At 45.1% G+C, this 25763-nt stretch overlaps 1 protein-coding gene across 1 annotated transcript in view; it reads left to right on the top strand.

Moving 5' to 3' along the window:
• The first annotated feature begins 516 nt into the window (after positions 1–516).
• The window catches only part of CFAP74 (cilia and flagella associated protein 74), a 66605-nt gene continuing 41358 nt past the window's right edge, over positions 517–25763 (top strand). The window contains exons 1-15 of the mRNA XM_032232271.1: positions 517–710; positions 2162–2347; positions 3803–3884; positions 4385–4528; positions 5228–5326; positions 8956–9060; positions 10500–10673; positions 12012–12122; positions 15251–15353; positions 16899–17056; positions 18269–18476; positions 19322–19492; positions 19869–20042; positions 22627–22745; positions 24092–24158. Of these exons, the coding sequence (XP_032088162.1) occupies positions 2224–2347; positions 3803–3884; positions 4385–4528; positions 5228–5326; positions 8956–9060; positions 10500–10673; positions 12012–12122; positions 15251–15353; positions 16899–17056; positions 18269–18476; positions 19322–19492; positions 19869–20042; positions 22627–22745; positions 24092–24158 (1839 nt within the window). The 5' untranslated portion in view covers positions 517–710; positions 2162–2223. The remainder of the gene's footprint in view (positions 711–2161; positions 2348–3802; positions 3885–4384; positions 4529–5227; positions 5327–8955; positions 9061–10499; positions 10674–12011; positions 12123–15250; positions 15354–16898; positions 17057–18268; positions 18477–19321; positions 19493–19868; positions 20043–22626; positions 22746–24091; positions 24159–25763) is intronic.

A 25763-nucleotide genomic window follows, 5' to 3' on the forward strand; every position in this document is an offset into this window, starting at 1 on the left:
TATTCTGTTCCATTCCATTCCAATATTTATTCTATTCTATTCTATTCTACTCCACTCCATTCCAATATTTATTCTATTCTATTCCATTCCAATATTTATTCTACTCCACTCCACTCCAATATTCTATTCTATTCCTATTCTATTCTATTCCATTCCAATGTTTATGCTATTCTATTCTATTCCATTCCATTCTATTCTATTCTACTTCTATTCTCTCTCCTGCAATTGCATTGTTGTTTTTCTTGCAGGCTTTTTTTGGGGGGGAGGGAAACGAACAAACCCCAACCGGCTTTACAAAAAAAAAAAAAAAAGCAAAAAGCAACGAGGCACCTTTAAGAGTTACCTGCCCTGTGCGGGGGGGTGGGCGGTGGGGAGGATCAGAGCGGCCGCCTCTTCTCTTCAGCCTCCCCCCTCCCACCCCGAGACAAACACAAACCGCTTGGAATGTACCACCCGCTCCTTAGAAGAGGGGGCGGAATCCAAAACTCTCTCCCCCCCATCCCGGAACATCCCAACTGCGCAAGCAAACGCTTTCTTACTCAGCAGGCTTCAAAGCGGGGGTGGGAGGTGCGGGGGGGGGGGGAAGAAAAATTATTTTTCCTCCTTCCTAGAATGTGTCCCCACCCCCCGCTTGCCATTCCAGTTGGTTTGTCTCCGTTGCCTTAGGAGCTTTCCCAAACGGACGGACGGAGACGGTGATTAAAACAATTGTAAGTTTGCTCCAACTTCCTTTCGCCAGTTGATACCGTTGTAAGCGGAAGGGAACGGGGGGAATGTAACAGTAACAGAGTTGGAAGGGGGCTTGGAGGTCATCTAGTCCAACCCCCTTGCATTGACCCTGTAATCACTGTCATTCGTTATGTAGCAGCGCTTAAAAAAAGGACCAAAAACTATTTTATTTTTTTTACTTGGGTTGGTGATGATATCCCTGGGGGGTGGGGTTTGTCAACTGATGCCTTGGAAAATCTACCTGGCTAAAAAAAAATACAATTAAAAAAAAAGCATTGTAACATCTAATCATGCTTGGTCTGGGGCGGGGGTGGACTAGATGACCTACAAGGTCCCTTCCAACTCTGTGAATCTGTATCTCCCTAGCAGGGATGGAGAACCTTTTTTTGTTTTTGGCACCGAGGTCTGGCCGAAAAGGTTGCACGGAAACATCAGGCACGCGCGTCACAGCCATGTGGCGGAAAAAGCTAATCTCTGGGTTGTAGCGCGCGTGTGCACCCAACAATCAGCTGCCGGTCTGCATGCCCAGGCTGGATTTCAGCACTGCTTGCGCACGCGAAGATAGCAATAGCAGTAGCAATAGCAGTTAGACTTATATACCACTTCATAGGGCTTTCAGCCCTCTCTAAGCGGTTTACAGAGTCAGCATATCGCCCCCAACAACAATCCGGGTCCTCATTTTACCCACCTCGGAAGGATGGAAGGCTGAGTCAACCCTGAGCCGGTGAGATTTGAACAGCCGAACTGCAGAACTGCAGTCAGCTGAAGTAGCCTGCAGTGCTGCATTTAACCACTGCGCCACCTTGGCTCAGATCAGCTGATCGTCGCGGATGCATGCACCCAGGAACAAACAGGCATGACTGCCCGTGCCGAGGGACATGGCTTTGCGTGCCACTTTGGCCAGGCGTGCCATAGATTCGCTCTATAGCATAGCCTTCATTGTCATTGTACATCATGTAAACCAGGGGTCTTCAACGTTGGCAACTTTAAGACTTGTGGACTTCAACTCCCAGAATTCCTCAGCCAGCAAAGCTGGCTGAGGAACTCTGGGAGTTGAAGTCCACAGGTCTTAAAGTTGCCAAGGTTGGAGACCACTGATTGTAGACCAGTGGTTCCCAAACTTGGCAACTTTAAGACTTGTGGACTTCAACTCCCAGAATTCTCCAGCTAGCTCTTCTGGCTGGAGAACTCTGGGAATTGAAGTCCACAAGTCTTAAACGTTGCCAAGGTTAGAAACCACTGATTGTAGACAACGAAATCTCCATCTGTATCTGCACCTCCGAAGAGACAAGAGTTCAAGAACAGGACGAAGCGAATTGGGAGCGCTGAGATTTTGACTCCCGACTCTTGAAGAGGAAAAAGAGAGGAGAAGGCTTCGATAGGACTTAAGGGCCCCGATCAGGAAGGAAACCTTTCACCTTTTCTCTTTCAGCTTATTCGTACAGTTTTGTGGGCTGAAGGCCCTTTGAGAAGAGGGGAGCTCCAGCCCCCCGGATGAGCAAGATGGAATTCCCTAATATTTTGGAAGAAGACCTTTCGCCTGATTTATATCCCATCGTAGAGGGAACCAAGGAAGAAGAAACAAATATATTTGAAGACATTGTGCGAGACATGGAAGGTTGGAATGGTTGTCTGTCTGTCTGTGTATCTGTCTGTCTATCTATCCTTTACCTGTCTGTCTGTCTGTGTCTATCATCTATCTCAGTGTTTTTCAACCACTGTGCCGCGGCACACTAGTGTGCTGTGACATAGTGTAAGGTGTGCCGTGGGAAAAACACCTTATATATAGTCAATATAGGCACAGAGTTAAATTTTTTTAACATTTTCTAATGGTGGTGTGCCTCGTGATTTTTTTCATGAAAAAAGTGTGCCTTTGCACAAAAAAGGTTGAAAAACACTGATCTATCTGACTATCTATCATCTATCATCCATCCGTCTGTCTGTCATCTATCTATGTATCCTATCTGTCTGTCTATCATCTGTCTATCTATTTATCTCTCTTTCTCTATCATCTATATCTCTGTCTTTCTATTATCATTGACTGAAGAGCTGAGGTGGCGCAGTGGTTAAATGCAGCACTGCAGGCTATTTCAGCTGACTGCAGTTCTGCAGTTCGGCTGTTCAAATCTCACCGGCTCAGGGTTGACTCAGCCTTCCATCCTTCCGAGGTGGGTAAAATGAGGACCCGGATTGTTGTTGGGGACAATATGCTGACTCTGTAAACCGCTTAGAGAGGGCTGAAAGCCCTATGAAGCGGTATATAAGTCTAACCGCTATTGCTATTGCTATTGCTATCACCTGTCTGTCTGTCTATCTTCTATCTGTCTATCCTTTATCTGTCTGTCTATCTGTGTCTATCAATCTATCATCTATCTGACTATCTATCTATTCATCCATCTGTCTGTCTGTCTGTCTGTCTATTATCTATCTATCTATCTATCCTATCCTGTCTGTCTATCATCTGTCTGTCTATCTGTCATCTATCTATCTATCGTTTATATCTGTCTATCTATTATCTTTGACTACCATCTGTCTGTCTATTATCTATCTGTCTATCATCTTTGACTATCATCTTTTTGTCTGTCTATCATCTATCTCTATCATCTGTCTCTCTATCTATCATCTGTCTAGCATCTTTGACTATCATCTTTCTGTCTGTCTGTCTGTCTATCATCTATATCTATCACTGACTATCATCTGTCTGTCTGTCTATCATCTCTCTATATGTCTGTCTGTTTCCTAACTACTCTGCGCATACCTGCATCTGGAACAGGCCCCAGCTGTTCTTCCTCTTCACTGATAGCAGCCTCCAAAGGCAGCTGCCTCTCTGGTGGCTGGGGCCCAGGCACTATCTCTACGTCCAACATTGAGCATATATATATATGTATGTATGTATGTATGTATGTATGTATGTATGTATGTATGTATGTTATATTTGTGCTGATAAATAAATAAAGGGAGACTAGTATAGATCTATTTCAAGCTATTTAGCTCTCATCAGCTAGCCACACCCTTGTTTGGGAATCGAGCCTGTGCTGTATTGCCTCTATATATATATATGTTTTCCTTGTAGGAGGTGAAGAAGTTGAGGTGGAAGCCCAGCCAGCTGAAGACATTTCTTTCGAAGGAACCGAAGCGGCTACGGATATTAGCAAGTGAGTCTGTAACAGGTAGTCCTCGACTTACAACAGGGTTCAAAGTTACAGCTGCACTGAAAAAAAGGGACTCATGGCCATTGAGGTAGATAAGGCGAGGGTGAATCAAACTAATTGTGGTTTCAAGTTCCAGCTTAGAACAGTCAGTATAATGCAGCAAAGGGGGGAACTGGGAGTAAAAATGCAGATGACCACTAGATGGCAGGATAGAGTATTAATAATAAATAGATCTAATGTTTTCTGCCCTCTTGTGGTTGTCTCAATTGTTGCTGCTAGTCCTAACAGCGGAGCAACTCTTCCTTAGTACAACAGTCTGTTTAGTGGCCATTTGATGCGCTTAACGACCGTGTCACTAACTTAACACCTGTGGAGTTTCAACTTAACAACGGTGGCAAGGAAGGTTGTAAACTGGGGCAAATGTAGTTATTCAATTTATAGACTGTCACTTATCCATCTCAGGCTGTTCCTTGCTGTCGATAGCATACTTTTCTAACCAATAGGAAAAGTTCGGAAGGATTCCCGGTGCCGACCCGAGGACGGACCATGACCTACGCAGACCGAGTTCGTGTGCTCAACTTACGACGAAACCTGAACCAACTCGACAGTCTCACCAAAGAGAAAGAGCTGTTCATTCAAAAAACAAGGTCAGTTTTTTCCCCGCGGCAGTGCCGAAAACCGGCCTGTGCATGCATACCGGCCAGCTGATTGTTGGGCGTGCATGCGCGCTAGAACCCGGAAGTTTGGCTTTTCCGGAACGTGGCTGCGACATGTGTGTGCAACATTTCGGTGCAACCTTTTCTAGCGCTCAGTGCCAAAAAGGTTTCGCCGTCACTGCCCTAATTAATTTGTGAGCCCCAAGCCAAGTTTCAAAAGAAATCCAGTTATTTGTTAGGAGCAGCATTTCAGCAATTACTTAAGCCAAGTCAGATCTGACCTCACGTTAAGTTATGGCAGAACTTTGCCCCTGTTTCACTCCCACCCCCCCTCCCCTCAGTCTGTGTCATAAATCACATTACCCAACAAGGTGCTCCAGCAAGCTGTAGAATTCCACGCCTCACAATCCTGCTGGGTTAACCTGACATCCGACCCTAGGCGAAGGTATGCACGGAATGTATTCTCCCCCTTCTGCCCATCATTGCAACTCAATAACAGACATGGCAGTGCTTTGCGAGTTGACAATGAGTTATCCCCCCTTGTGTAGCACTTTTTTGGGCTAGTTTTTCTTTTTGATCTATGCGCGGCATATTATCGGCATGGGAGGGCGAGTAGTGCCACAGGCGTCCCAAGAAGAAACAGACTGCGCCAACCGCTCTGGCTGAATCCTGCTCCCCTCTTGTTTCCAGGGAAGAGTTGGCGACTTGCCATGACCGACTGGACATGCTCTCCGACCAGCAGAAGGACGTGGAGGAAGAAATTGAGAAGGAAAAGGAGAATGGGAACATGTAGGTTGCTCGCCCACTTTACCAGCAGTTTCTCCTCCAGGTGTTTCCACGGGGGTTATAAAATTGACTGAATTCGGCTCCGTTTGGTGGCTGAGAAATTAGAGCTGAGGCAGCACAGTGGTCAGAGTGCAGTACTGCAGGCTACTTCTTCTGGCTGACAGCTGCCTGCAATTTGGCAGTTCGAATCTCATCAGGCTCAAGGTTGACTCAGCCTTCTGTCCTTCCGAGGTGGGTAAAATGAGGACCCAGATTGTTGGGGGCAAGAAGCTGACTCTGTAAACCGCTTAGAGAGGGCTGTGAAGCAGTATATAAGCCTAAGGGCTATTGCTACCTTCCTTCCTTCCTTCCTTCCCTCCCTCCCTCCATTCTTCCTTCCTTCCTTCCTTCCTTCCTTCCTTCCTTCCTAGTGCTTAGAATGCAGTATTGCAGGCTAACTCTGCCCACTGCCAGTAGTTCAATCCTGACCCACTGGCTCAAGGTTGACTCAGCCTTCCGTCCTTCCAAGGTGGGTAAAATGAGGACCAAATGGTAAAATGATAAAATTGTTGGGGGCCAAGAGGCTGACTCTGTAAACAGCTTAGAGAGGACTGTAAAAGTACTATGAAGCGGTACATAAGTCTTAAGTGGTATTGCTATTGCAAAATCCCTATCTGCCCCCTCTTTCATTTCTTCTGTGTAAAGGTATGTAATGAATTAGCGATAAAGGTCTTTGATAAATAAAACAGAGTCATCTCCAGAGATCGCAGCCGGCTATAGGAGGAGTTAACCTTTTGCCAGGTGCGTGCAAAAAAAAAGTCTATTTCTGATGTCATCTTTTATCTGTCCCCACAAGTTATTAGTGCGTGAAAATGGGCTTTTGTTCAGCGAATGTATGTCCGTGCCATTTCTTTCAAACAGCTCGCTTTTCTTCGCTGCGACCTCAGAGGCAAGAATCCACCTAAGGAGACTTAAAACCAGCACTGGGGACAAACAATGTTTTCCCCTCCCTCCCTCCCTCCCCCCCCCCCGTCACTGTTCATTCAGTTTCATCACAAATAAATTCCTCATTCCTTTCCCCACTCTTTAAATCAAAACGTTGGCTAAAATGTTCTTGAGGTGCAAAGTTCTTGCACCTGGATCAGCCAAGAAATCAAAAGAGCTGAAAGGGACCTTGAAGGCAGGGTGGATAAATAAAAATCTATAGTGTTTTTTTTTAATTTAAAAAATGGATTTTTAAAAATTTACATCGGATTTATTTTCACTTAAATTGGATTTTTTTTTAACCAAATTTATTTTAATAAAATGCTTTTGGAGTAAAAATCTATCTGAAGATAAAGTAGAGTAGAGTAGAGTAGAATAGAGTAGAATAGAGTAGAATGGAATAGAATAGAATAGAATAGAATAGAATAGAATAACAGAGTTGGAAGAGATCTTGGAGGTCTTCTAGTCCAACCCAACATCTTCTTAAAAACTTCCAGTGTTGGAGCATTCACAATTTCTGGACGCAAGTCATGAGAATTGTCTAGTTGAATGAAAAGAAGGACTAGGGGAGACATGACAGCAGTCTTCCCATATCTCAGGGGCTGCCCCAAAGAAGAGGGGTCAAGCTATTCTCCAAGGCACCTGAAGGCAGAACAAAAAGCAATGGGTGGAAACTAATCAAGGAGAGAAGCAACCTGGAATTAAAGAGGAATTTTCTTGACAGGGAGAACAATTAACCAGTGGAACAACTTGCCTCCAGAAGTTGTGAATGCTCCAACACTGGACGTTTTTAAGAAGAGGTTGGATAGCCATTTGTCTGAAAAAATAGAGGGTTTTCTGCCTAGGCAGGGGGTTGGACTAGAAGACCTCCAAGGTCCCTTCCAACTATTCTATTCTTTCCCTCCCTCCCTCTCTTTCTCTCCCCCCCCCCTCTCTTTTCCGTTGTCTCCCAGTGTTTGAAAAGTGTGCAAATACAACACAATGCTGACACCAGGTTTGGGAGACGGCACGCAATTGTGGTGCTGGTTCCGCTCCTTCACTTTGCTTGAATTAAAAGCTGCCAGGAAGGCGGGGGGGAAAGGGAGTTTGCACGCCGCAGATCAACTCCATTCGCATCCAGCCTTGTTGCTTCTTGCCATGAATTGAGTTAATATAATTGCGCCAAGGCGGAACGCATTGTGTGCCGACTGCCCCTCACCTAAAAAAAAAAACCCTCAAAAAACCATCCCGATGAGCAGAATTAAAAAGCCTCATTATGTGCCTGAGAGCAAAAAAAAAAAACAAAACAAAAAAAACCCGAATGGGCGAAGGTGGCCCCCTGCAAATGCTTAAATTGAAAAGAAACAATTAGAGGCAGGATTGGATAAAAGTTGCATTCTGTTTGAATAAACCAGAATAAATCTGGTCCTCTCACAAGGAAGATGCCTTCGTTCCCCCACACCCAACCTTTTGCAGCTAGAGGCCTGGCATTTGGCAAAGGTGGCATCCAAGAACAGGTGGGTTCTTTCCTCTGTGATGTTTTCCCATTATCATCCAGTTTCTATCGTGTTACAAAGCATTAGGATTAAATTGGGTTTAAGGACTTTATTTAAGGGGCCGCCATCAAAGCACAGGGAGTCTTGAATTTCCCGTGTGTTTTTTTTCTTTTTCTTGAAGTTGTCAAATGTGTGTTCTGATCGAGGCTTCCCCAAAAAGCACGAGGCAGACTCCTGGGCCCCCGACAAAACCCCTTTTATTAATCGAGTGTGAGTTCCTCTCATCCTCTCATTCAGCCGAGGCCTGGCAAACAGTCTTTCAAAGGAGTATTTAGGACCACAGACGTTATCTAGCTTGGAAAGCTGCCATATAAATATTTTCCAAATGAGGTGCTGTGCAAGGAAAGGCTGGGCACAGAGTCTCTGAGATTCAGGGACAGATCTTCACACTCCTGAAACGAATCTAACAGCCGAACAAATTGTTTCCTGCAAAAGCCCCCTCCCCTTTCGCTCCTCTTTTATTCCCTATGGGAGGGGCCATTCACCGTGGCTCTACTCCCAAGTCGATCCTGATTTCTGAGCCGCTCTTTTCTTCTGGCAGCTCTGCGCATGTGCACACCGGGAACAGGCTCCAGCTGTTCCTCTGCCTCACTGCTGTCTAGCTCCGAAGGCAGCTGAGAACCACCAGACGGCCTCGGTCCCGTCTCTGCCTCCATTGCTGGATGCTTTCAAGAAGAGACTGGACGGCCCTTTGTCAGAAATGTTGTAGGTCTCCTGCTTGAGTGGGGGGGGGGGTTGGACTAGATGACCTACAAGGTCCCTTCCAACTCTGTTATCTGAACCTACATTCTTTGCAGTTGGGTCACGCCAGGGGCTGCCGTAATTATTATTTTAAATGCAGGCTCTGATGTCTGCAGGGGGCACCAAATAAAGAATCTCTTATTCGAAGTTCTGCCTGTCAGTTGGTGTAAAGCTTTCGAAAGAGACCGAGAAGGATGCTTTTTAGAGTAGAATTGAAAAACATTCCATTACTATAAACCTCCGAAGGTTCAGAAGAACAGCAGCCTTGAACCCCCTCCGGGCTGCAGAATTGTTTGTTACGTGCTGGTTTTTAAACAATTCACTCTTTCCCATTTTCTTCCCCTTTCTTTCTTTCTTTTCTCCCCTCCTCCCCTCCTCCTTTTAATGGCTCAGCGCGGCCGTGAATCGCCTACAGGCACTGCATCGGCGCTTGTGCACCGAACTGGGAAACGAAAAGGGACTGGAGTCCAAAATCACGGCAGCCCTAAATGAAAGCGTGTAAGTGAAAGGAGAGGGGGGGGCGGGGAGGGGGGGGCACAGATTGGGCCAACCAATCCTTGTGCTTTCCTCTTAATGCAATTTAGCGGCTTGGCCTGACTCTGGGAGTGGGGAGGGGAACACTCTCTAAAATATGAATGCTTCGTAGGGTGAAGGGGAATGGATCTATAAATATGCAAAACGCGTTCCGCGTTTTCCAAGCTCCGTTAGAAAAGTTTGGGCTTTGGCAAGGAAGCTTTTCATCCCATCTCCCCCCATCTTCCTAACTCTTTAAACAGTCCTGCCCAAGTGAAATGCCTCCATATTCCTATACTGCTGTGTTTTCTGTAGGAATTCAAGCTGTCCCTTTAGTATCCCCTTCCCCTTCCTCCTCCCCCAATGAAACCTCATAAGGGAGGTTGTTAAGTGAATCGGGCTATTCTGAGTTCGCATGAAGCAAACTCCCGGTCTCGACAAAACCCCCTTTTATGAATTGACTGTGAATTCTGCTCCTTCACATCCAGCAAAGTCTTTCGAGGGAAGATTTATAATCACAGACCTTATCTGGCTTGGAGAGCTGCCAGGCCGATATCTGCAGAACTTGGCCAGGAGTCTCAGAGAGTCACGAACCAATGAAGGGAACTAATTGTCCCCTGCAAACTCCACTCCCCTTTCGCTCCTCTTTTATTTCCTCTGGGAGGGGCCATTCACCGTCCACCTGTGGCCTTACTCCCAAGTCGACCCTTGTTCCTTAGCTGTTCCCTTCATCTGGCAGCTCTCTGCATGCGCCCACTGGGAACAGGCTCCAGCTGTTCTTCTGCCTCACTGATGTCTGACTCTGAAGGCAGCTGATAACTGGCATAGGGCCCTGTTCCTCTCTCTGCTTCCAACGCAGAGCCTTCCCCAGACTCCAGGACTGGCCCATGTTCCTCCCCAACCTCCTCACTCTCTGAATCTGCTGCCAGCTCTGTGCCTGCTGGCAGGCCACAACAATTGCTGAGTTTTCTTTATGAATTCAAGCTGTCACTTTAGTATCCCTTCCCCTTTTTCCTCGCCTAATGAAACCTCGTAAGGGAAATTAGCGTAAGAGGAAGCAACCGGCTTGAAGCCATCCTGGATTAGGGTGGACTTCAACTCCTATCTCCATAGCCTACGTCCATTACCTATCCCAACAGCACAACCCTAGCTGGTTGCACTGGAAATGCCTTGATGTTTCTCAACCTGGTTGGGATTTCCTTGTGGTCTTCCATCCGAGTCCTAACCCGGTGCAACTTGGCTTCCCTTGTTTTGAGATCAGTTAAAGTCTGATTAACTCCAGGTGAAGCACAGCCGTTTCTGTCACTAAGGGAGGGGAAGGTGAGGGCTCTGGCGCCAGGAGAGGCTGCTCCCAAGCGTAACGTGGACGGGTGGAGGCCCCCAAAAACCGGTTCGATACTCACTAAATCCTCCCTTTGCCAAAGGTTCGAAATGTGGAAGATTGAAATAGAGCAAGGGAACTTCGCCAAACTCCGCAAGCAGCTCAAAGTGGACGAGGCAGAGCTGGATCAGCAGCGGCAAGACCAGGCTGAGGAGAGGCTCCAGAAACAGAACGACTTGGCCCAGCTCTTGAGCCAAAAGTGGCAGAGCAACGAAAGGTAGGCTGGCTTTCAACCCCCTCCCAAGGAAGCCTCGGAATTCCCACTACAGCTCATGTTAAAGGCACCGGGAAAATCAGGAGGTCCAACCAGTTCCAATGGATATTATAAAGATTTTTTCAGCGGTCCGACCAATCCCCTTATAAAATTAGCCATTTAAGCAAGAAAAAACCCAGTTGTTTACTAGGCGTGTGTCGTCAGTCCCCAATTAAGCCATTTCGCGGGTCGTAGAAGTCACTCCCTCCGGCCGTTGCGGGTGTCCGTGGAGATCCGGCTAGGCTGCGTCTTGTTTTGACTGAGGCGTGAATTCCTTGGTTTCCCACCCCTCCTGCCTAGGGCAACTTGGGAGCAGGTCAGGAAAGCTTCGCGGGTTTTGACAGATGTATTGTCAGCTTCAGCTCTCTACGAGAACCTGAACTACTAACAGCCAAGGGAAAGTAGTGGGAGATAAGAGTAAGAAGGAAAACAGCTCCTACCCCAGGGCAGTAACCCTATTGAATTCTACTGTATATATGCAATATGAATGCAACACCAGGGGTTTTCGATTCAATTGCATAGAATGTGAAGGATGGGTGTTTTGTGTTTTTATTTTTATAGTTATAATGTACGCTGAAGAGGGCATTTAATTTTGTTGTAGCAGTGCAATGACAATAAACTAAATTAAAACTAAGCTAAAACTAAGCTAAAGCTAAACTAAAACTAAATTTTAAACTAAACTAAACTAAAACTAAGCTAAAGCTAAGCTAAAGCTAAGCTAAAACAAAACTAAAACTAAACCTAAACCTAAACCTAAACTAAAACTAAGATAAAGCTACTAAAACTAAAGCTAAGCTAAAAGAAAAACTAAACTAAACTAAACTAAAAATAAGCTAAAGCTAAAACTAAAACTAAACTAAACTATAAACTAAACTTAAAACTTAAAACTTAAAACTTAAAACTTAAAACTTAAAACTTAAAACTTAAAACTTAAAACTTAAAACTTAAAACTTAAAACTTAAAACTTAAAACTTAAAACTTAAACTTAAAACTTAAAACTTAAAACTTAAAACTTAAAACTTAAAACTTAAAACTTAAAACTTAAAACTTAAAACTTAAAACTTAAAACTTAAAACTTAAAACTTAAAACTTAAAACTTAAAACTTACTTAAAACTTAAAACTTAAAATTTAACTTAAAACTTAAAACTTAAAAAAATTAAACCTAAACTCTAAACCCTAAACCCTAAACCCTAAAACCTAAAGGATGACTGATGAAAGACCTTTTCTGTCTATTACACATTAGGATTTCGCAGTCCCCTTTGAAAAAAAATCCTGCATTTTTTTTCTCTCTCTCTCTGTAGAAAAATCCAGGAAGCGAGCCAGGCTTATGAAGACAATCTGACCACAGTGCTGGAAGATTCTCAGAGGAACCACGCAAGGGCTGTCCGGTTTCTGAAAGAAAGTTTAGGAAAGTATGTTGTTTACCTTTTCTCCTCTCTGTTTCTCCTTCGAAAGAATGCAAGAGGTCTGATCCGTTAACTTTTTGGGTTTTCCTTCTCCAACCTTGTGGCTCCAGATATCTTCAGCTGCAAAACATACAGTACTTCAGAGCCACAAAAGTAGTTCAAAGCCATAAAGTAGGGTGGGTAGTCCTCGACTTATACCCACCAGAGAGCCCAAAATTTATGTGGCTAAGCGAGACATTTGGGAAGTGGGTTTTGCCCCCATTTTATACATAAACAACTTTATAGAACTATCTTGCCTCAGTTGTTAAGCCAGGGGTCGGAAATTTGGCGGCTCTGGAGCGCATGTGGCTCTTTCTTCCCTCTCCTGCAGCTCCCTGTTGCCATTCGGCTCCACAATTGATAGGACTTTCGGTCAGGACAGGTAAAGGAAAAAGGACGCCGCACTAGGAGGAGACTCTATGGTGGGGTGGGAAATGGACTTCCCGTCGGTTTCCGGTTAGGACCTTTGTGGCTCTTTGAGTGTTTAAGGTTGCCGTCCCTTGTGTTAAGCCAACCACTGCAGTTGTGAAATTAGTAACATGGCTGTCAAGTGAATCTGACTTCCCCATTGACCAATGTCAAACGACTTCAAAAGATGACCATGGCAATTCCTCGAGACGATGAGTAGCGATGTGTTGTGGCCCAGCAGGAGCCGTTGGAGCTGCCACCAGACTCCGACAGTGAGGGGCCCGATGAGTCGGCTCTGGAGGATGTGGAGGACCCTGGACAGGGTTCTGACTCCGAGCAGGGCGCAGAGAGGCTGGTTGGCCACCAGGAGGCACCTGAGCCTTGGACCAGTGGGGAGGAGACAAGGGAGAGTGAGCCAGATGTCAATAGTGAGTTGTTCCTGGATGCACGCCATCGCAGAGCTACTAGGCGTCAGGAACAGTTGCGCAGTTACAGGAGGTAATTGCACTCAGCTGGTGGTCATTAGGCTCCTCTCCAGACTATAAAAAGACTCCTTGTGCACACGGCCCGCTTTACAGAAGTCAACGCAGGATTGAATGTCGGAGGACATTAGTGTGAGCTGGGCAGGCTGGATTGCTGCCAAGCCTTATCTGTGTTTATTGCTGCCCAAGTTTCTCTGTGCCGGTTTGCTGCCAAGGACCTGTCTATCTGTTAATTAAATGCCGTAACTTATCTCTGGCTCGGAGTGTTTGTTGGTGTGGGACGAGGGGGGGTCAGAACAGCGATGCTACTGTGTTTCAGCTCCTGAATAAAGTCATAGGACTATAACGATTCTCCATCATCCAGGTCAAGATTGTCTCTAAAGGTGCTTTTTTTTTCAGGAGACAACTGGACTTCCTTGTTTTTTTCTTTTGATTTTTTTTCTTCTCAATCTTCTTCCGCTCTCATAGCATTTTCTTCAGCTCTTCCATTCCTCAAGAGCCGAAGAAGCTTCTTGGATGAGAAGCGAAATGCCTTCAAAGGACAAAAACCCAGAAAGTCCAGTTGGCTCCTGAAAAAGCCCCTTTGGGACGGAGAGTCATCGGGCTGGAAGGCAGGTCTTTTGGCACTATCTCCCACCCAAGGCAGGAGTCCTTGTACCATCCTGGACAAACGGATGTCCGATCTTTTCTTGAAAACCTCCCAACGATGGAGAACCCACAACTCTGAGAGGCAAGCTGTTCCGTTGATTAATTCACTAATTCTCACTCTCGGGAAATTTCTCCTTAGTTCCAGGTTTGGATCTGTCTTTCATGAGCTTCCACCTGTTAATTCCTGTCCTGCCTTCTGGTGCTTTGGAGAATAAATCAACCTTCCTCATCTCTGTGACTTCCCCTCAAGTACCGGAAGACAGCTATCACATCACAACCATTTAAATAGGAGCCAGCCATGTGCAGCAGCTGCCAAAAAAGCCAACACAGTTCTTGGCTGCATTAACAGAGGGAGAGAATCAAGATCACGTGAAGTGTTGATGCCACTTTACAAGGCCTTGGGAAGGCCACACTTGGAATACTGCATTCAGTTTTGGTTGCCGCGATGTAGAAAAGATGTGGAGACTCTAGAAAAGAGTGCAGAGAAGAGCAACAAAGATGATTAGGGGACTGGAGACTAAAAAATACAAGGAACGGTTGCAGGAACTGGGTATGTCTAGTTGAATAAAAAGAAGGACCAGGGGAGACATGATAGCAGTCTTCCGATATCTCAGGGGTTGCCACAAAGAAGAGGGAGTCAAGCTATTCTCCAAAGTACGTGAAGGCAGAACAAGAAGCAATGGGTGGAAACTAATCAAGGAGAGAAGCAATTTCTGAGGAGAAATTTCCTGACAGTGAGAACAATTAATAATGGAACAGCTTGCCTTCAGAAGTTGTAAATGCCCCAACACTGGAAGTCTTTAAGAAGATGTTGGATAGCCATTTTTCTGAAACGGCATAGGGTTTCCTGCCTAGGCAGGGGGTTGGACTAGAAGACCTCCAAGGTCCCTTCCAACTCTGCTATTGTATTGTATTGTATCTCCCCTAATCCTTCTCTTCATTAGGCCACTAGACATTGGACCTAGGCTTCCCCAAATCACAAAGCAGACTCCTTGTCCCGACAAAACCCCTTTTTATGAAGCTCATGTGAATTCCTCTCATTCACATCCAGCAAAGTCCCAGCAAACCAGTCTTTGAAGGGTGAATTTACAACTGCAGACCTTATCAGGCTTGGAGAGCTGCCAGGCCGATATCTTCCAAACTCCACGCTGTAGCAGCAATTCCTTGGCAAGAAGTCAGGAACAAATCTGCACACTAAGGAAGCGAACTAATTGTCTCCTGCAAACTCCAAGCTCCTCTCTATTCCCTCTGGGAGGGGCCATTCACCGTCCACCTATGGCTTTACTCCCGAGTCGGCCCTTGTTCCTTAGCTGTTCCCTTCTCCTGGCAGCTCTGTGCACGCACACTTCGGGAACAGGCTCCAGCTGTTCTTCTGCCTCACTGATGTCTGACTCCGTAGCCAGCTGATAATTGTTGGACAACCCTGGGCCCATCTCTGCCTCTCCCCTGGCATGCTAAGCCCTACTACCCTTTGATAGACATCAGTCAAGATGGCTAGTTTTGCACCAGCCCCTTCGCCAAAATGGATCAGGATTGACTCTGTACTTTTTCCAACAGGATTCGTGAGAAGGAATCGGTGGAGGAAGTAAAGCACCAGGAACACTTGCAGAAAAGGATGGAAACAGTGTTGTCCCTGAAAAATAGCATCAGTTCAAACCGGGTGAGGGCTAGCTGCTTGAGAAGAAGAATGTGCCTTTAATGCTTTTTACCATAAAGCTTTCAAAATTGGGCCTTCCGGTTTCAATTAATTAAACTCCAGTGGGGTGTGGGAAGAATCCTATCCCAGCCTCTTTTTTTTCCTTCCTTTTTTCTTTAAACCTGTAAAGAAGGAGTTTGTAAAGGGATGGGAAAATTTGTATCGGTAACACAACACCGCTAGCTATACTGTAGTTCACAACTGCCGTTTTGTGGGGAAAAATGGAACACGTTGGCCAACAATGTTCGGAATGAAATCAAACAATCGAAGTCTTATTGTAAGGAGGCTTCAGTCTTAGATCAAGCCATGATTTTAACTCAGCTTTCCTGACTAAATCACAGTTTCTGAACCAGTTTCCAGATCAATCAAACCATGTTATGAATCTATCCATATAAAAATGGCTGTGTGTGTGTGTATATGTATGTATATTCCAGCATAACTCTGGAACGCCTTGAGCAATTTCAACCAAACTTGGTATACAGATGACTTAGTCTCTGGAAACAAATACTGTGGGGGTAAGACACCCCTAACATCCCTTGGGGGTGGTGGTGCTCTGTTAAGATACAGCCTGTTGTGCCTTGAAATGGCTTCTACTGTACAGTGCAGTAGAGTTGTCATGGTAACGGCTTCACAGTACTCCACAAGGGGCTCCCTCTGATAAGGGAGAAAATCCAACATTAGAAATAACACTTGGTCCAGAGTTATTTTTGAGGACAAATGTATACTTGGGCAAATAAATACCTGGGGAACACCAGGTTATCAGCTAGTTTGAATAGAATTGATAGAACATATTTTGCTTGGCAAGATAAATTGGGCTCCGTTGTGATTGTAAGTCAACATGTAACTTTTGAAAGCAATTGAAATCTGGGCGTGGGATGAGTTCTGCTCTCGTGAAATGCTTTCCTGCAAACCCCAAAGCGAAGGTTTAATAATATGTATGTATGTATGTATGTATGTATGTATGTATGTATGTATGTATGAATGTATATGTATTTAGTGTCACAACCCCTGGTATGCCCAAATATGGGAGGAAGCTTACTGCTTCCTTTCTCTGTCTATCGGCTCGTCACAAGAGACCATCCAGACACTAAATACATACCTATTTCCCTGGCTCAGCTGATAAAGGAGGAGAACCTTGTGGCTTAGTGGTTAACACATCTGCCTAATATGTAATACAGCCCAGGTTCGAATCCCAGTAAGAGTATGGCTAGCTGAAGAGAGCTAAATAGCTTGAAATAGATCTATACTAGTCTCCCTTTATTTATTTATCAGCACAAATACAACATATATATATACAAATACAATATATATATATACAAATACAAATACTATATATATATATGTGTGTGTGTGTGTGTGTGTATATATATATACATATATATATATATATATATATATATATATATATATATACACACACACATATACACATACATACATACATACACACACACACACCATCCATACATATATATATATATATATATAATTTTTAATACTCTTGTCTAGGAAAATCTCCGAACTCGTCAAGTCCTGGGCAAATTGATTGGACTTGATGCTCAAGAGCAAGATCAGAAAATCAAGGAAGCCATTCAGGCTGAAGGACACAACGTGACCCGGGAATTTTTTTGCCAGAAGCGACAAATCGAGTTTGAAAAGCGGAAAAAGTGAGCAGCTAATTTTCGGTGAAATACCATGTTGATGGAGGTGGGGGGGGGCGGGAGCGTTGGGAAGCGTGCTGTAAATTAACAGCCTTATTGTTATTTCCTTCTAAGTCCTCCATGGGTGAAACCCATTGCAAAAGGCGGGGGGGGGGGGGAGGAAAAGTTTTTAAAAAAGGCATTTGGACTACAACTCCTTGCCATTAATTAATTAAGAATTTAATCTTCCTCTAACATTTCAGGGCAATTTTCTGCTTGAAACGATTCTTTTTTGTTTTAAATAGCTGTATCGTTTTAAAAGTACTATGTGCGCACATAGATATATATATTTTTTCCTTTCTGTAATGTTATTTTTAAGGTATTTTCCACATTTCAGAAAATGTTGGCTAGAAGTAACCTCAATGTTAATGGAGTAGATCTACAAAATAGAATTATTAACCCCTCTCCATCTGACCTCTTCCTTCCTGATAGCTGGTCATTTCTTGTTAAAAGCATGGAAATTCTTCTTCCTTAGTTAAATTTTGTCAACAGGTGGGAGGAGACCTGAATTTTTGCAGCTAGTAGCCACCAGCTATCCGAGTTCTTTTGTTAGCAACCTCAACAGTCCCTTTCAAGGAAGGATATTTGCAAATGCAATAAGAATGCAGGTCACAAAATAAAGGACACAGTTTCCCTCCTTCTCCTCCTCCTCCTCCTCCTCCTCCTCCTCCTCCTCCTCCTCCTCCTCCTCCTCCTCCTCCTCTTCAAACAAACTTGGTATACAGATGACTTACTCTCTGGAAACAAATACTGTGGAGGGGTAAGACATTCCTAAAACCCCTCGGTGTGTGTGTTCTGTTAAGATACAGCCTGCTGTGCCTTAAAATGGCTTCTACGGTACTTCCGTAAAATGGCTTCTACTGTACAGCATAGTGGATTTGCCATAGTAACGGCTTCACAGTACTCCACAAGGGGGAAAATCCAACATTAGAAATTATGTTTGGTCCGGACATTTTCCCCCTATAACTAAATACTCGGACAACACTGGATTATCGGCTAGTATGTTTTTAAAAAGGATAAATCCTTCGGGATTGGGCAGCCTATAAATTTATTAAATATTAAATACTTAAATAAAAGGATTATTCCACTTGGGCTCTTAGGTCAGCGGTTTGTTTCCTCTTGTTTCCCTGGGGTCTGTTCCCAGTTTGTCTCCATTGTCTGCCGTTGCGTCGCCCACAGGGAGTTTCTGGACCAGCAGAAGACAAGGAAAATCGAAATCGTCGCTCGGATTTTGAGAGAAGAAGCCCAGGCGGAGAGAATAAAAGCGCAGTCTCGCCCCCGGAAATCGAAAGGCCCGGACAAACTCTCCGACGCCGTTAAGTGGCGCTTGAAAACGTGGCGTTACATTGAGGAAACGTGCAGCGATAAGGTGGTGCCCGTCACACCGGTGAGAGGAAGCAGGAGGGCTTCTTATTGTTGATAGGACTGTTGGGATCAAATCAAAATCCTTCTACATCCTCCCTTCCTTCAATTAGCATCTTGTAAAGGTTCTATGAAATGGCCCAGAATGGAAACTCTCCTGATTTGTCAATGTGGGATTTCATCATTGCAGACATCAGCCTGGACAGGAAATGCAGAGTTGTATATCTTAATCCCCCCCCCTTTTTTCATAAATAGTAGATTTAAATAGATTTAAATAGGACGAATCCATGTGGACCTTTCTTGGTTTGCAGTAAAGATGAAGTGTACTGGTCCATAAGCCAAGACCAGACAACCTTAAACACGCAAAGAGCCACAAATGTCCTAACTGGAAGCCCCCCCCCCCCCCATTCAATTCTGAAGACAGCTGGAAGTCCGGTTCCCACCCTACCATAGAGTCTCCTCCTAGCGCGGCATCCTTCTTCCTCTACTTGTCCTAACTGAAAACCCTATCAATTGTGGAGCCGACCGGCAACAGGGAGTGCAGCAGAGGGATTAAAGAGCCACATGCGGCTCCAGAGCCACAGATGTCTGTCCCCTGGCCAAGACATAATGATTCAATGCCATCTTGGTTTGTCTTCACGGATGTTCTTGGCAAGAAAGCCATTTATTTGGAAGTAGTGATGAGTCTGTTTCAAATTAATTGGAGTTTCTGGGAGTTTTATGATGAATTGGATGTGCTTTTTTCTCCTAATTCTTCCAATATTTTTTGTGATTTAATTCACCTGGCTAAAATCACCATTTGACGTTTTCACCGATCATGAGCGTCTCTCTCTCTCTCCCTCCCCCTCTCCCCCCTCTCTCCTGTGGCAGAAACCTTGGCGCAGCCCTTCTGTTTCCCCCTCGCTGGATGACAGAAGTTGTAACGCCTCTTGCGACTACATCCTCGAAAGCAAAACCGAAGGCGAACAGGAAAATGAGGACAATATTCTCGCGGAGGCCGAATTTGTGGGGATCTGGGACCAGGAATATAACCCGCTGCAGGTACAGATCCATAAATGTGATTTATGACACCCTGGGAGGATGGGGGAAACAGGGTCATAATTGGGTTGTCAATTACGTGGGATCAGAGTTGGCTTCACTTGGATACGTGCCGACATGTCGCTCCTAATAAACAACTGGATTTCTTTTGAAACTTGGCTCAAGGCTCATGATTTAATTAGGGCATCCTAATTAAGGAACCCTGACACCCTACTTTAGCCGAAAAGAGATAATTTCTTTTATTAAAAAAGACAGAGAATAAATGGAGAAAGCCACCATTTCCCCCCAAATCTGCTAGTCCCTTCTGAATCAAACACTTTTTTTATCAAACTGCTTTATTTTATAAGCTCTTTTGAAACCACCGTTGCCTATTTCTCAGATCTTGGATGACAAAATTGATTCCAAACCCCTCGGGGTGTCGAAACTCGAAAAGGACATTTTTGCCCGGAACTTGGAAAAGCTACATGCCGGAGTCATTCGCAAACACCGCATTTGCGGGCGTGAGTTTAAAGGATGTCCTTTTTACAGCAAGCCGAGCCTCATTCATTTCAAGGTGAGATATGACTTGATCAACAGCGTTCACACCGCGGGCCAAAGTGAGGTTGTTTCAATCAGGACTAGGCCTGGGGTTGCGATAACCCAGGGCGTGGCGCAAAGGCAACACAGCCAGAGAACTGGTATGGGTCCCTTTTTTGGCACCAATTGTGCTCCCAGCGTCCCTTTCACTCCCCGTCCTGCACAAAAGCTCTCCCACAAACCTGTAGCCCAAATGCTGTAAGCAGAATGATTGCAATCAGTCACACCAGCAGGGCAAGATTGGGAGTCCCAGGAGCGAAAGATAATTCCAGCAACACGAGATAAACATACAGAAGATCAGGTGGGAGGGAATGCCAGGAATCCAGGCCACAACTCTACACTAGGAGAACTCAGTGTTTGTTCCCTACAAACACCCCTCCCAACTGCCTCTCCTTTAAACTCCATCCCCAGGTGTGCCTTGTGAAGGGGATCGGGGGAACCTTCCTTCTTCGTAAGCCACGCAACCCCCGTTGCTCTCTTCTGCGTTCTTCCCTGTGCTCCCTAGGATAAGCAGAGCTGGTGTGCCTTGGTCTTCATCTGAATTCCCCTCTCCCTTCTTCTACCTCTCCCCTGCTCTCAGTGGTGGGTTTCAAAAACTGTTCGAACCTACTCTGTGGGTGTGGTCTCCTTTGTGGGAGTGGCTTGCCGCCCATGTAACCGGATGGGAGTGGCTTGCCGCCCATGTGACCGGATATGAAGGTGCCGACGACACTTGTCAGAACCACCTTAAATGACCTCACATACAGCACTGGCATGCATAAGAATAGGATGTAAACTTGTTTTTTAAAAGGCATCTTTGGTTTGCATTAAAACAACTTCAACACACGCAATGTTCTGATTGCACCACAAAAGCAGTAGTCATCCTTACCTTCCACAGAGGCACTGAGTTTTATAAATATGAGCATGATAGTGTAGAATAATCATATCCAAGGACCAGTGGTGGGTTTCAAAACAATTTGGAACCTCTTCTGTAGGCGTGGCCTGCTTTCCGGGTCCACTGGTGGAACCTCTTCTAACCGGTTCGGTAGATTTGACGAACCGGTTCTACCGAATAGGTGCGAACTGATAGGAACCCACCTCTGCCTGCTCTACCCAGCACGACTTTGCCCTTCCCCAGTTTCCTCCACAGCCAATGGAGGCATTCTCCCGCTGTGTGTCAGCTGTTCGCCTTCCATCTCAGAGTCAGACTCCGATGGGGTGGCAGGGCAAACCCTGGGATGTGCAAACTCAAACCGTCGAATTAGCTGGTAGCTTTGGTGTATTGTGCAAAGCTAGTGAAACGAATCTGTGATTCCACAGACTGTGATTTACACTGAATACGTGGTCAGTTTGTGAGAAGAGGAATGACATTTCTTGGCCCAATTAAAATGTAATGATTGTGGTGTGACAACAACGTGAGCGCTTTTAAGAGCTTTGATCCAACACTATAACTTAGTCTTTGCTAATTTGGATGCCCCCTCTGTATGTCAGGATCAATTCTTCAATTCCCCAGTCAGCATATTGCTGGTAATTTTTTTTTATACACATTTGGAGACCATCTACTTCCTTATCATCCATCACCTTTAAATGCCTTCCTCCATTAAAGAAGGCAAGTTAGTTTGTAGCCAGCATGCTCAGATGTAGAGCTGCCATTGTTTTAAAATAATATATTTTTTAAATTAAAAAAAAAACGGAACACACCAGATTCTGGTGAATGAAGAGCCTGTTGCCTAGTTAATTGGAACAACATTTTTAAAAGCCAAAATCAGAAAGTAATTTAAAAGTACTTAGTTGATTTGCCATCTTACTTCTGACCCAATAAATATGTACATTCCAGAGGTGAAATTCAGCAGGTTCTGACCAGTTCTGGAGAACCGGTAGCGGAAATTTTAAGTAGTTCAGAGAACCGGTAAATACCACCTCTGACTGGCTCCGCCCCCATCTATTCTCTGGCTCCCGAGTCCCAGCTGATTGGGAGGGAATGGGGATTTTGCAGTATCCTTCCCCTGGAGTGGGGAGGGAATGCAGATTTTGCAGTATCCTTCCCCTGGAGTGGGGAGGGAATGCAGATTTTGCAGTATTCTTTCCCTGGAGTGGAGAGGGAATGGAGATTTTGCAGTATCCTTCCCCTGGAGTGGGGAGGGAATGCAGATTTTGCAGTATCCTTCCCCTGGAGTGGGGAGGGAATGCAGATTTTGCAGTATTCTTTCCCTGGAGTGGGAGGGAATGGAGATTTTGCAGTATCCTTCCCCTGGAGTGGGGAGGGAATGCAGATTTTGCAGTATTCTTCCCCTGGACTGTGGAGGGAATGGAGATTTTGTAGTAACCTTCCCCTGGAGTGGGGAGGGACGGAGATTTTGCAGTATCCTTCCCCTGCCACGCCCACCAAGACACGCCCACAGAACCAATAGTAAAAGATTTTGAATCCCACCACTGGTACATTCTAGCCAATCGAATGCTTTCCAGTTTCTGTTGTGTTCCACCAATCCAACCATCATGTTCCGTTACACTCTTCGTTGCATTTTTTTTCTAAAAATAAAAATAGAGCTAATATCATCTTTTAAAAAAACACATATTTCCAGGACTTTGACGTCGGAAAAACCTATAAAAAGAAGGTGACTTTGATCAATGCCTTCTATAGTATCAACTACTGCAAGCTGGATGGTGTCAGCGAACATCTGAAAGATTTTTTCACTGTGCTGTAAGTCGATATGCGTTAGCCATTTAACCAGGATTTGTGGGTTGTATGACTACATGGGCATTCTGGAAACGTGTGAGGGAGAAAGAAGGCTCTCTGTAAAATAATACCCCGTTTCCCAAAAAATAAGACCACCCCGGATAATAAGCCCAATCGGGCTTTTGAGCGCATGTGCTAAAATAAGCCCTTCCTGAAAATACTGCAATAGAGCAGCAGCCATAGCAATAGCAATAGCAATAGCAGTTAGACTTATATACTGCTTCATAGGGCTTTCAGCCCTCTCTAAGCGGTTTACAGAGTCAGCATATTGCCCCCAACAACAATCCGGGTCCTCATTTTACCCACCTCGGAAGGTTGGAAGGCAGAGTCAAGCCTGAGCCGGTGAGATTTGAACCGCCGAACTGCCGAACTAGCAGCCTGCAGTACTGCACTCTAACCACTGCGCCACCTCGGCTCTTGACGTGACCACACTCACCCCTCCTGCACCTCAAAAATAATAAGGCCTCCTCGAAAATAAGACCAAGCACTTATTTCAGGGGTCAAAAGAAAATAAGACCCTGTCTTGTTTTTGGGGAAACACGATAATAAGGGGACTGTCAATATGCCAACATTTTAACTTTTTGATAAGTTAAGAACTCTTAGAAATGTATGTTGAAATTGGTAATTGCTTTGCTAGAGTAAGAAGAACAAGAGGATGATTAGGGGACTGGAGGCTAAAACGTATAAAGAACAATTGCAGGGATTGGGTATGTCTAGTTTAATGAAAAAAAGGACTAGGGGAGACATGATAGGAGCCTTGAGGGGTTGACACAAAGAAGAGGAGGGCCAAGCTATTCTCCAAAGCACCTGAAGGCAGGACAAGAAGCAATGGGTGGAAACTAATCAAGGAGAGAAGCAACCTGAAAATAAGGAGAAATCTCCTGACAGTGAGGACAATTAACCAGTGAAACAACTTGCCTCCAGGAGCAAGTTGGATGTTTTTAAGAAGAGATTGCACAGCTGTGCACCTGTGTGAAATGGTATAAGTTTTCCTGCTTGAGGAGGGGGTTCGACTAGAAGACCTCCAAGGTCCCTTCCAACTCGGTTATTTTGTTATGTACTGGGGAATAGTTGTGAAATCTAGGCATTCTTCATCATGCAGGGAGTAAAAAGCGAAGGGGATACTTCACTGTAACTCCTCACCATACACACTGAATGAGTAGCGTCTTTCTGGTCTGAAGTAAAATTGGTTTTCAACTCCGTGAATGTCCAACCAGCAACGAATACGTCTTATGGGGAAAGATGGATTTTTTTCCCTTTCATTAGAAATTCTGCCATGATCCAGTTCTCTCTTTCCTTTTCCCTCGCAGCTTTGATCCTCCGGGCCCAATGTCTTCAGGGATGTCTTGCGAAGTTGGGGTGACCTTTAAACCTATGGTAAGTGTCGTGGCCCGCCAATGGCCTGCGGAGCTGGCAGCAGATTCGGACAGTGAGGAGGTTGGGGAGCAACATGGGCCAGTCCTGGAGTCTGGGGAAGGCTCTGAGGAGGGCTCTGCGTTGGAGGCAGAGAGGGGGCCAGGGCCCTCTGACAGTTATCAGCTGCCTTTGGACATCAGTGAGGCAGAGGAACAGCTGGAGCCTGTTCCCAGTGTGCGCATGCGCAGAGTTGCCAGACAAAGGGAATAACTAAGGAACATGGTCGACTTGGGAATAAGGCCAGACGATGAATGGCTCCTCCCAGAGGAAATGAAAGAGGAGCGAAAGGGGAGTGGAGTTTGCAGGAGACCATTAGTTCGCTTAATTGCTCAACTCTCCGAGACTCCTGGCCAAGTTCTGCAGATCTCGGGCTGGCAGCTCTCCAAGCCAGATAAGGTCTGTGACTGTAAATCCTCCTTTGAAAGACTTTGTCAGCTGTGAATGAGCAGAATTCACTGTAAATTAATAAAAGGGTTTTTTGTTGGGACCAGGAGTTTGCTTCATGCTCTCAGGAAACCTTCGTAAGAACAGCAGGGGACATGTCCACTCCGCCTGATTAAATGGGTGATTTTGTAGTAGCCGAGAAGATTGAAGGACGAATCACGCTTGGTTGACAGGGCGATGAAGCCACGAATCTCCATTGCTGTGTTACCACCCTGGCCTTTATAATCAAGATTTTAGAAAAAAGCTGCTTGGTGGGAAAAAGGAGACAACCAAGAAGAAGTCTATTCATTTTGGTCCAGTGCTGTTTACTTTCTTTAACTCTAGTTTTTCAGGAGCAGAAAAACATGCTCCAACCTTCGTTTTAACCATTGGGGGGAAAAAATGATTTCAAACGGAAGTTTAGCCTCTTAGCAGAAAGGACTATGGCAGGGGATTGTTCCCCAGCGTTTCTATTTCAAACCGTGGAAAAGATCCCAGAGGTTTCTCTCCGGGTTGATGTGCTACCAGTGATTGCTTTTCAGCCAAGGGTTTCATTAGTTCTTGAGGACTAGGGCAATTTGATAACAGCTCTCAAGGGGCGGCAGCCTAGATTCCCGTTAGTGCTATAAATACCAATTTTAAGTTTGAGGAAGCATTTCTCGCTGCTATATTTCAGCCAGTTCCAGGTAGTCCCTGACTTACAGCCATTCGTTTAGTGATGGAAGTTACAACAACATTGGAAAAATTGGGACGTATGACCCTTTGTCACACTTAATGACCATTGCAGCTTCCCCATGCTCGCGTGATCAAAGATTCAGATACCTGTGCAATTGGCATGTAATTTATGACGATTGCATATCTCTCTCTCTCTCTCTCTCTCTCTCTCTTTCTTTCTTTCTTTCACTAATTCACTAATTCCCACTCTCAGGAAATTTCTCCTCATTCAGGTTTGGATCTCTCTTTCATGAGCTACCACCTGTTAATTCCTGTCCTGCCTTCTGGTGCTTTGGAGAATAAATCAACCTTCCTCATCTCTGACTTCCCCTCAAGTACCAGAAGACAGCTATCACATCACAACCATTTAAATAGGAACCAACCATTTGAATAGGAGCCAGCTGTGTGCAGCAGCTGCCAGAAAAGCCA

Source organism: Thamnophis elegans, chromosome 15, assembly GCF_009769535.1.
Source record: "Thamnophis elegans isolate rThaEle1 chromosome 15, rThaEle1.pri, whole genome shotgun sequence".
NCBI classification, from domain to species: domain Eukaryota; kingdom Metazoa; phylum Chordata; class Lepidosauria; order Squamata; family Colubridae; genus Thamnophis; species Thamnophis elegans.